Raw genomic sequence first — 11,576 nt, 5'->3', positions numbered from 1 at the left:
GTGTGTGTGTGTGTGTGTGTGTATGTGTGTGTGTGTGTGATCCAGGTGTGTGTGTGTGTGTGTGATCCAGGTGTGTGTGTGTGTGTTTGTGTGTATGTGTGTGTGTGTGTGATCCAGGTGTGTGTGTGTGTGTGTGTGTGTGTGTGATCCAGGTGTGTGTGTGTGTGATCCAGGTGTGTGTTTGTGTGTATGTGTGTGTGTGTGTGTGTGATCCAGGTGTGTGTGTGATCCAGGTGTGTGTGTGTGTGTTTGTGTGTATGTGTGTGTGTGTGTGATCCAGGTGTGTGTGTGTGTGTGATCCAGGTGTGTGTGTGTGTGTGTGTGTGTGTGTGATCCAGGTGTGTGTGTGTGTGTGTGATCCAGGTGTGTGTGTGTGTGTGTTTGTGTGTATGTGTGTGTGTGTGTGATCCAGGTGTGTGTGATCCAGGTGTGTGTGTGTGTGTGTGTGTGTGATCCAGGTGTGTGTGTGTGTGTTTGTGTGTATGTGTGTGTGTGTGTGATCCAGGTGTGTGTGTGTGTGTGATCCAGGTGTGTGTGTGTGTGTGTGTGTGTGTGTGTGTGTGTGATCCAGGTGTGTGTGTGTGTGTGATCCAGGTGTGTGTGTGTGTGTTTGTGTGTATGTGTGTGTGTGTGTGTGATCCAGGTGTGTGTGTGATCCAGGTGTGTGTGTGTGTGTGTGATCCAGGTGTGTTTAGGTGCGTGTGTGTGTGTGTGATCCAGGTGTGTGTGTGTGTGTGTGTGTGTGTGTGTGATCCAGGTGTGTGTGTGTGTGTGTGATCCAGGTGTCAGACGCAGGTCAGGCAGCAGCAGGCCGGCCTCCTGGAGCCCCCCTCCCCCTCCATCAGCTCCTCCAGAGAGTCCTCCCCCTCCTGCAGACCCTCCAGACCCTCCAGACCCTCCAGACCCCCACACTCAGCGCCCGCCAGCTGGGTCGCCTCCACCGACCAGAACGCCACCGGAACCTAAAGAACACCATCAGGGGACACGTCAGTTCAGGGAGGACAACACTTTAATACGTATTGACATTATTATCGTATCGTTGGTTAAACCTGAACTCCCCCAGGTGCAGGGGGGAGTTCAGGTGTCCGCTATAAGACACTCTCTCTGGAGCATCTCACCCTCAGCTGCATCTCACTCAGCATGGCTTCCAGTTCTGCAATGTGATTGGTCAGATCAGGGGATTGCTCCTCCTCCATGGTGAGCCACGGAGCCTGGACTGATGCCACTCGAGCTGCCACGGCAACCACGCCATCCATACATCCTAAGAGAGAGACAGGTGAGAGAGAGAGACAGGTGAGAGAGAGACAGGTGAGGACAGGTGAGAGGAGACAGGTGAGAGAGAGACAGGTGAGGACAGGTGAGAGGAGACAGGTGAGAGAGAAACAGGTGAGGACAGGTGAGAGGAGATAGGTGAGAGAGAGAGGTGAGAGAGAGACAGGTGAGAGAGAGACAGGTGAGAGAGAGACAGAGAGAGAGACAGGTGAGAGAGAGAGAGAGGGGTGAGAGAGACAGAGAGACAGAGAGACAGACAGGTGAGAGAGAGAGAGAGAGAGAGAGAGACAGGTGAGAGAGAGGTGAGAGAGACAGAGAGACAGACAAGTGAGAGAGAGAGGGAGACAGAGAGAGAGAGAGACAGGTGAGAGAGAGAGAGAGAGGTGAGAGAGACAGAGAGACAGACAGGTGAGAGAGAGAGGGAGACAGAGAGAGAGACAGGTGAGAGAGAGAGAGAGAGAGAGACAGGTGAGAGAGAGAGAGAGAGGGGTGAGAGAGACAGAGAGACAGACAGGTGAGAGAGAGAGAGAGACAGAGAGACAGAGAGAGAGACAGGTGAGAGAGAGAGAGAGACAGAGAGAGAGACAGGTGAGAGAGAGAGGGAGCGACAGAGAGACAGAGAGAGAGACAGGTGAGAGAGAGAGAGAGACAGTGAGAGAGACAGGTGAGAGACAGAGAGACAGACAGGTGAGAGAGACAGAGAGACAGAGAAAGAGAGAGAGAAAGAGAGAGAGAGAGAGAGGGGTGAGAGGAGAGAGAGAGAGAGACTTTAGTAATAATTATGTAGCTCTGATAGGAGGAGCTACGAGAAGAACCAGAACATGAGCCTGTGCAGATTTTGAGAAAAATACATCAAAAATAATGTTTTATGTCAGAATTAGGAGAGTATGAGAAAAAAAATATATTTTTGAGATTTTCAGAAGCTGGCGACACTATGCAAATTAAGAGCTTTAACAGGAAGTGCCAACACATGATTAACCAATGAGGAAGCTCCATAGAGCCGGAGAAGGAACAGGTGAATCACAGAGCTCCTACAGACAGGAAGTAGAACTATCAGGTGAATCACAGAGCTCCTACAGACAGGAAGTAGAACTATCAGGTGAATCACAGAGCTCCTACAGACAGGAAGTAGAAGCATCAGGTGAATCACAAAGCTCCTACAGACAGGAAGTAGAACTATCAGGTGAATCACAGAGCTCCTACAGACAGGAAGTAGAACTATCAGGTGAATCACAGAGCTCCTACAGACAGGAAGTAGAAGCATCAGGTGAGTCACAGGGCTCCTACAGACAGGAAGTAGAAGCATCAGGTGAATCACAGGGCTCCTACAGACAGGAAGTAGAAGCATCAGGTGAATCAGAGAGCTCCTACAGACAGGAAGTAGAACTATCAGGTGAATCACAGAGCTCCTACAGACAGGAAGTAGAACTATCAGGTGAATCACAGAGCTCCTACAGACAGGAAGTAGAAGCATCAGGTGAATCACAGAGCTCCTACAGACAGGAAGTAGAACTATCAGGTGAATCACAGAGCTCCTACAGACAGGAAGTAGAACTATCAGGTGAATCACAGAGCTCCTACAGACAGGAAGTAGAACTATCAGGTGAATCACAGAGCTCCTACAGACAGGAAGTAGAAGCATCAGGTGAGTCACAGGGCTCCTACAGACAGGAAGTAGAAGCATCAGGTGAATCACAGGGCTCCTACAGACAGGAAGTAGAAGCATCAGGTGAATCACAGAGCTCCTACAGACAGGAAGTAGAAGCATCAGGTGAATCACAGAGCTCCTACAGACAGGAAGTAGAAGCATCAGGTGAATCACAGAGCTCCTACAGACAGGAAGTAGAAGCATCAGGTGAATCACAGGGCTCCTACAGACAGGAAGTAGAAGCATCAGGTGAGTCACAGGGCTCCTACAGACAGGAAGTAGAAGCATCAGGTGAATCACAGGGCTCCTACAGACAGGAAGTAGAAGCATCAGGTGAATCACAGAGCTCCTACAGACAGGAAGTAGAAGCATCAGGTGAATCACAGAGCTCCTACAGACAGGAAGTAGAAGCATCAGGTGAGTCACAGGGCTCCTACAGACAGGAAGTGGAAGCATCAACTGACCTGTGTTTACCAGAGAGCGTCTGTCATTGCGCTGCGTCAAAGGGAACCGTCCAATCAGATCGTATGCCTTATGGAGGTCGGACAGGAAGTGCTCTAAGGCAGACAGGAAGAGAACCCACAGGCGCTCCGACACCTGTCTGTCCTCCACACCTGAGGGGGCGGGGCCACAGTCCGACACCTGTCTGTCCTCCACAATTGAGGGGGCGGGGCCACAGTCTGACAGCAGACGCAGCAGACGCCGGGACAGACCTGCAGACAGACAGGTTAGATACAAATGAGGAATTTTGAGATCACCTGAAAAAATTCAGAATTTTGAGAAAAAAGTCAGAATTCTGAGAAAACGAGAAAGAAGTTTGAATTTTGAGATTTTCAGAAAAAGTCATAGTAAAGGATTTACAGGCATATTTTTTGATTATTTGATAATCCCTTAAGAATTGACCAACGTATTAGCATTTATTTTGAAATGTTCTTGCAGGTGATCTCATGGTTTAGTAACGACGCCCATGTAATAGATATGACAAGTCATGGTTGATGACCTTCCGGGTCTACTGGCAGAGGGAAGAGCTTGATGAGCTTGAGGATAAGGGAATGTCTGAACTCCTTCATTTTCAAGACAAAATGTCAGAACAAGCTGTTACAAGTGACACACAAGTAAGTGTACAGGAAAGATTGGCAAATGAGGAAAAGATTAAGAAGGATCAAGAGCGGGAAAAGATAATGAAAGGCATTGAAGCCTTGGAGCTGCAGCAAGTGCAACAACAGAGAAAGAGAAGAAAGTGAACAAAGAAACACACAATATGTCTTCTAGCCAGGACACGGCCCAGAGCACACGGCTCAAGGAATTCAAAATATCTGGCCAAATTGGTGAGAATGGGCAAAAAGATAAGCTTACTTTTTCAAGTTTAGCTCGGGCTAAGTAAAGGGTTTCCAGAACCTGAGATTGTGGATGCAGTGATCAGAGCCATTTCTCCTGGCATGCAGCTCCGTAGTTATTTGGAGGGGAAACTAACTTGACCTTACCAACATCGAGGCGTATACTCCGTTCCCATTACCAGGAGAAGAGTGCAACAGACCTCTATAAGCAGCTCACCTGTGAGGTTCAGGGCATCAGGGAAACCCCACAGAACTTCCTTATCCGAGCTTTTGACCTGAGACAGAAGATTTTGTTTGCCTCCCAAGAAGCTGAGTCAGGTCTGAAATATGACCCATGCTTAGTGCAGAACATGTTCCTTCACACTGTACTGGTCTCCAGAGTGATAATGTAAAACGTGATCTCCAACCATACCTTGAGCAGACTGACATCTCTGATGAACTGTTACTAGAGCGGATGAATGCAGCTTGTGCCTGTGAGCAAGAGACGCAGAGTAAAAGAAAATGGTTAGGACAACGCCCTGTCATGATGCATGCAGCTCAGTCCAATGATGCTCCTGTTGAAAAGATAGAAAAACATAGATACAATCCCTCCTCTGGTACTCTCCCAGCTTAAAGAGATCTGAGATGGCTCTACTGAAAGATCTTAGAGCAGAAGTGTCTCAAATCAGAGAGTCTATACAGCAACAGCCACAAGGGCCAGATCCCACATCAGTTCAGCAATTCCCAGGCCAGCAGAGGCAGGGACCGCCACAGGGACATTGGTTCACTCCTGGTCCGGGACACAGAGAAGAAAATACACAATACCATCAGAGCTTTGACACACAGCGCAGCGCTCCACCTCCAAACCGTGGGCGTATGAGGAGATGTTTTGTCTGTCAACAGCATGGAACCGAACACTACTGCACGCACTGTTACAGATGTGGCAGCAGCGAACACTTTCTTGCTGGCTGTCGAGCTCCAGGGCAGAGACAGGTTGGATATAATCCGTTAAACGGGGAAGGGTCGCTCGTACGGGACAGGGAGTGACCACTGACGCAGTAATGTCTCAACAATGCACACATTGTGGGAAACAATGTGCCTCATGTAAATATGTACTGTTCTAAACTGTATGTCAAGTGGATGACTGGGCTGTGCCCCCGTCCCATTGCATGACCATGAGCTCCGCCCCTAAAAGAGAAAAACAGACTCAAATGGTTCCGTTAGTTGGAAAGAAATACCTGATCGACTGCTACATCCAAGGTCAATTGGTTCAAGCCTTATAGGACTCAGGCTCCCAGGTCACAATTATTGATGAGCTGTGGAAAGAAGTAACCTTACCTGACATGAGACTAAGAGACATTTCTGAGATTTAGGATACGGCAGACACACTGGGCATAGTGGCAGCAAATGGGGAGAACATGCCATATGCAGGTTGGGTGGAGGTCACCTTTAAACTAGCTCCAGAGAATGCCCCTTCATTAGAAGTTGCTGTCCCCACACTGGTAATGAGAGGTAACAAGCTTGTTCGACCAATAATAGACTCCGATGTCATTGAGCTCATCATAGGCAGCGAGCTGAAACAGTCAAACACTACTGACAGTGAACAGCTGGGTGATGCAGTAAGGGCAGTATTCCCTGACCTGGAGCCGACTCAAGCAAAAAGCTTTGTGAAACAGATCAGTGCTGAACAAACAGATGCATATGTTGTCAAGACAAAGAAACAGAGGATCAGCATACCGAAACATACATCTGTCCAAGTTCAGTGCCAGGTGCGGATGCAGTCCCCACAAGATGATATAACGCCAGTGTTTGAGCCGGATGTGAACCCCCGCTGGGCAGAAGGGCTCGAATTCTGTGACACGCTCATAAAGGTGAGAAAAGGCACCAAACCATCTATTATCGTGAGTGTGCAGAGCCCGACGGACCATGAGTGTTGGCAGGTAGAACTGTGATTGGAACTGTCCAGCAAATTCAGGCAGTGTACCCAGCCTCAATACTAGAGGGGTCTCGCCCTGCAACAAGCACGATTAATCACATCAGAGTTGAAGAGAACCAAGCTGCTAATGATGTGTGGGATCCGCCTGTGAAGCTGAGCCACCTTAGTGAGCTAGAGCAAGAGAAAGTCCACCAGATGTTGAGAGAGGAGTCTTCCTCCTTTTCACAAACAGATGATGACATCGGCTGCATCGAGAACCTGCAACTAAGTATATAGCTGAAAGACTATTCAGCTATATAGAGCTGAATATATATACTATATAGACTACTTGCATGATCTGAAGGCTGGGTTAAGAAGTCCAACTCGCCATATGCATCACCAGTCGTTTGTGTTCGGAAAAAAGATGGGAGTTTGAGACTCTGTATTGACTTCCGGGAACTGAACAGAAAAACTCTCCCCGACCGCCAACCTATTCCCAGAGTGCAGGACATCATGGATGGCCTTGGAGGAAACTCCTGGTTTCCCCTTTTGGATGAAGGGAAAGCCTATCACCAGGGCTTCATGGCCAAAGAGAGCAGACACATGACTGCTTTAGTGACTCCCTGGGGTCTTTATGAATGGATCAGGATTCCCTTCGGACTAATGAACGTCCCAGCTGCCTTCCAGCGCTGCATGGAAGAAGGTTTGGTAGGGCTGAGAGATGAGATATGTATCCCGTATCTGGATGACACCCTAGTCTTTAGCAGATCATTCGACGACCATGTAGAACGTGTGAGGACAGTGCTACAACGACTACGGCAGCATGGAATAAAACCCATCAAGCAAGTGCGAAGTGTTCAAGAATGATGTTCACTACCTTGGGCGAATTGTGTCTGCTGAGGGAAGTGAAATGGACCCTTCTGATACGCTTGCTGTGAGAGTTTTAAAGGAGAAGAGACCAAAGACTTTGGGAGAGCTGAGGGCAGTCATGGGACTACTGAGTCACTATCAACCGTATATTAGGAACCTCTCTCAAACAGCTGGACCCCTCTATGCCCCACTTGAAGCAGGCCCTGGAACGGCTCACAAAAAAAACAACAACACGGGAACAAAGACAGGAAAAATAAAGAACGGAGGAGCCAGCTCACATCAGCTGATAACGTGGACTGACAAACATCAGCAGATACTGGAACAGTTGATTGACTGTCTGATTGAGCCACCAATACTTGGATTCCCAGACTTCAACAAACCTTTTATCTTGCACACGGATGCGTCAAACCAAGGGTTAGGTGCAGTGTTGTATCAAGAACAGGGGGGGGAAGCTGTGTGTAATAGCTTATGCATCTCGCACGCTGACCAGAGCTGAGAAAAACTACCATCTTCATTCAGGGAAATTAGAATTCCTCGCTTTAAAGTGGGCGGTCACTGAGAGATTTTGAGACTACCTGATCAGCTCACCTTGCGGATAACAACCCCCTTATCTATGTGTTGTCAACAGCCAAACTCAACGCCACAGGATATAGGTGGGTCGCTGAGCTAGCAGATTTCCATCTTACCCTCAGATATCGTCCGGGCAGAGACAATTGTGATGCTAATGGCCTTTCAAGAATGCCTTGTGACATTGAAACGATGATGCAAGAAGAGGAAATGTTGTCTCCTTCAATCGAAGTGCAATGAGTGGAAGCAAGAGATACGAACACAGTGTGGTCCGTGATGGCTATTGAGTGTGAGACAGATGAGAGGAAACTGACACCTCTTTCAAAGTCAACCATATGTCAAGCTCAACAGGATGATCAAAACATTGGCCCTGTGATACAGTCCAAACAGCTAGGTAAGAGGCCTGCAGGACGAGAGCTGAAATCATTCAATGCTCAGAGAAAATACTTACTCCACGACTGGGAAAAACTCAGCCTTGATGAAGACGGCATACTTCACAGAAAGACTGCTTTCAGGACACAACTGGTCCTACCAGAAAAGTACAAAAACACTGTTCTGAGACAACTCCACCATGAAATGGGGCGTCAAGGTGGGGAACGCACACCATCACTTGTTCCAGACCGTTTCTTCAGGCCACATATGCAGCAGGAAATAGAGCACTACGTGCCTCAGAGCTGAGCTTGCCTCAAACAGGAGAAGCCCCACAGAGAGACAAGAGCTCCTCTCACCTCCATTGTCACCACACAGCCATTTGAATTGGTATCAATTGACTTTCTGCATTTAGACAAATGTAAGGGTGGATATGAATACATCTTGGTAATAGTCGATCATTACACACGCTTTAGATACAAGACAGTGGCAGATAAGGTGTTCAATGATTATCCACCTCGATCAGGGAGGTGCATTTGAAAATCAATTATTTGCACAGCTGAAGAAAAACTGTGGAGTGATGGGCTCGAGGACCACGCCCTACCACCCGGAAGGGAATGGTCAAGTTGAAAGGTTCAACAGAACGCTGCTCCAAATGCTAAAGACGCTTCCTGAAAGGCAGAAGCCAAATTGGAAAGAGTCACTGCCTAAGCTCATTTATGCAGACAACAGCACTCAGTGTGATGTTACAGGCTTCTCCCCATTCTATCTCCTGTTTGGGAGGTCACCAAGACTTATTGTTTGGCTTGACCCCTGAGACAGGAAATGCAGACCATCAAGAGTATATGAGGAAATGGAAACAACAGATGCAAGAGGCATATGAGATCACAGCAGAAAATGCAAAGAAATGTGCTGAGAGGAGCAAGAGAACCTACGACAGCAAAGTAAGGAGTTGTGTACTACACGAGGGTGATCGTGTCCTCATCAGGAGTCTGACACCCAGAGGGGGAACAGGTCAACTGCGGAGCCACTGGGAAGATTGTATCCACAAAGTCATCCGTCAGGTTGGGAAAGACATGCCCATCTATGAAGTTCTGCCGGAGCAAGGGAAGGGTAGAGGAAGCCGGATACTACACCGTAACCTCCTGTTGCCATGTGACCATCTGCCCTTAGAGACACAGCTACAACCTGCAAAGTCAAAAAGAGAAATTACAACTAGAACAAGTAGGGACAGAGAACAACCACATCAAGACGACGATGGAAGTGATGACGAGGATGATGACTGTGAATATCATCACATGCCCAGGGTCCAACCTCTGCCTGTAGTGCAGCCTCAGGTAAATACCACAGAGAGGGTCCCGAAGGGGAAATTACAGAAACCTCCCAGGATGTAGAGCATCAGCAACAAGGCATACCCCAGCTACAAGAGGCTCAGGGCGGAGGTGATGTTCTGAATGAGGAGGACATGTCAGGCCAAGGGGCTCAGGAGGAGATTGCTTTGGGAGAGAGAACACCGGCACCACTTTCACCTGTTCAAGCTGAAGATAGCAATGACACTGACATTGGATTTCAGCGACCTGTGAGAGACAGACGACCTACGACATTCTTCACATACGATCAGCTAGGCAATCCAGTTTGTTGCAGTGCTAACATCGTATACTGGTACCTGCCACTGCCCTATGCTACAGGGCCAGCCATAAGTACATGGATGACTCTGGTACAGCAGTTTAACTACCAGCCTGTTGTTCCTGGGTACTGAAAGATAAGCCTATACACAGACACACACACACCAGACATACTCATGGACTTTTGAAGAAGCGTGTAGAGTGATCACATACACACATATACACTTCAGACACCTATGGACTGAGGAAGGAAAGCTTGGTAGACACAACCATATACACCACACACAATGATGGACTTTCTACTAAGCCAAGGGCTTAAATGTGTAAATTGAGTGTGTACACGTTTGCCAAACTGAGCAGTGAGCGCGGTATGTGCTTCATAAATGTTTATAGATGTTGCTGACATGTAGGCCTAATATTGCGGATTATAATGTCGGGACGACATCTGTTTTGAAGGGGAGTGTGTAATAGATATGACAAGTCATGGTTGATGACCTTCCGGCTCTGTCCAGCAGAGGGCGCTTGTGGCTTGCCACAGGTGCATAATACATTGGACCTTGAAGCAAGCTAAAAACGTCTCTGTTTCTTTGTCTGATATTTTCCCCAAATTAGGGGTTCAACACCCACAGGTGAGTTCTTGGTCTCACCTCTGCAGATTCTCTGAGCCAGGTGTCTCGTCTCGTCCATCTCCACCCTCAGGAAGCTGCCGTCCGCTGAGCTGCCCAGAGACACCGCCAGCTGCTGGAAACAGGAAGTGACCCGGCCGAGAGCCTCCTGAGCGCGTTCACACTCCCCCCGCTGCCTCCCCCTCAGAGCCAGCTCGCCCACTGAGCGCCTCCACCTGCTCGTCATATCACACACCTGGTGGGGGAGAAAGAGAGACAGGTGGGAGAGAGGTGAGAGGAGAGACAGGTGAGAGAGAGACAGGTGAGAGAGACAGGTGAGAGGAGAGACAGGTGAGAGAGACAGGTGAGAGGAGAGACAGGTGAGAGAGAGACAGGTGAGAGAGACAGGTGAGAGGAGAGACAGGTGAGAGAGACAGGTGAGAGGAGAGACAGGTGAGAGAGAGACAGGTGAGAGAGACAGGTGAGAGGAGAGACAGGTGAGAGAGAGAGAGGTGAGAGAGAGACAGGTGAGAGAGAGAGACAGGTGAGAGAGAGTGTGAGAGGAGAGACAGGTGAGAGAGACAGGTGAGAGAGAGTGTGAGAGGAGAGACAGGTGAGAGAGACAGGTGAGAGAGAGACAGGTTAGAGAGAGAGACAGGTGAGAGGAGAGACAGGTGAGAGACAGTTGAGAGGAGAGACAGGTGAGAGAGAGACAGGTTAGAGAGAGAGACAGGTGAGAGGAGAGACAGGTGAGAGAGAGACAGGTTAGAGAGAGAGACAGGTGAGAGGAGAGACAGGTGAGAGACAGGTGAGAGGAGAGACAGGTGAGAGAGACAGGTGAGAGAGAGTGTGAGAGGAGAGACAGGTGAGAGAGACAGGTGAGAGAGAGACAGGTTAGAGAGAGAGACAGGTGAGAGAGAGAGACAGGTGAGAGGAGAGACAGGTGAGAGACAGTTGAGAGGAGAGACAGGTGAGAGAGAGTGTGAGAGGAGAGACAGGTGAGAGGAGAGACAGGTGAGAGAGACAGGTGAGAGACAGTTGAGAGGAGAGACAGGTGAGAGAGAGTGTGAGAGGAGAGACAGGTGAGAGAGACAGGTGAGAGAGAGAGGTGAGAGGAGAGACAGGTGAGAGGAGAGACAGGTGAGAGAGAGAGGTGAGAGGAGAGACAGGTGAGAGAGAGAGATGAGAGGAGAGACAGGTGAGAGAGAGAGGTGAGAGGAGAGACAGGTGAGAGGAGAGAGGTGAGAGGAGAGACAGGTGAGAGAGACAGGTGAGAGAGAGAGACAGGTGAGAGAGACAGGTGAAAGGGGAGACAGGTGAGAGGAGAGACAGGTGAGAGAGACAGGTGAGAGAGAGAGACAGGTGAGAGAGAGAGACAGGTGAGAGAGA

At 48.9% G+C, this 11,576-nt stretch overlaps 1 protein-coding gene across 1 annotated transcript; it reads right to left on the bottom strand.

Annotated features, from left to right (window-relative positions):
- Positions 1-785: 785 nt before the first annotated feature.
- On the bottom strand, positions 786-10,508 carry LOC307038962 (regulator of G-protein signaling 9-binding protein; the record flags this gene model as incomplete). The annotated part of the gene is made up of 4 exons (XM_079680631.1): positions 10,230-10,508; positions 3,385-3,633; positions 1,119-1,261; positions 786-962 (listed from the first exon to the last, which is right to left on the bottom strand). Exons 1-4 carry the CDS (start codon positions 10,432-10,434, stop codon positions 786-788), a joined length of 774 nt encoding a protein of 257 aa, XP_079536757.1. The 5' UTR covers positions 10,435-10,508.
- Between the last annotated feature and the right edge of the window lie 1,068 nt (positions 10,509-11,576).

The sequence above is a fragment of the Notothenia rossii genome (genome assembly GCF_949606895.1).
Source record: "Notothenia rossii genome assembly, chromosome: 5".
Taxonomy (NCBI): domain Eukaryota; kingdom Metazoa; phylum Chordata; class Actinopteri; order Perciformes; family Nototheniidae; genus Notothenia; species Notothenia rossii.
This window is presented reverse-complemented; position numbering and strand designations above follow the sequence as displayed.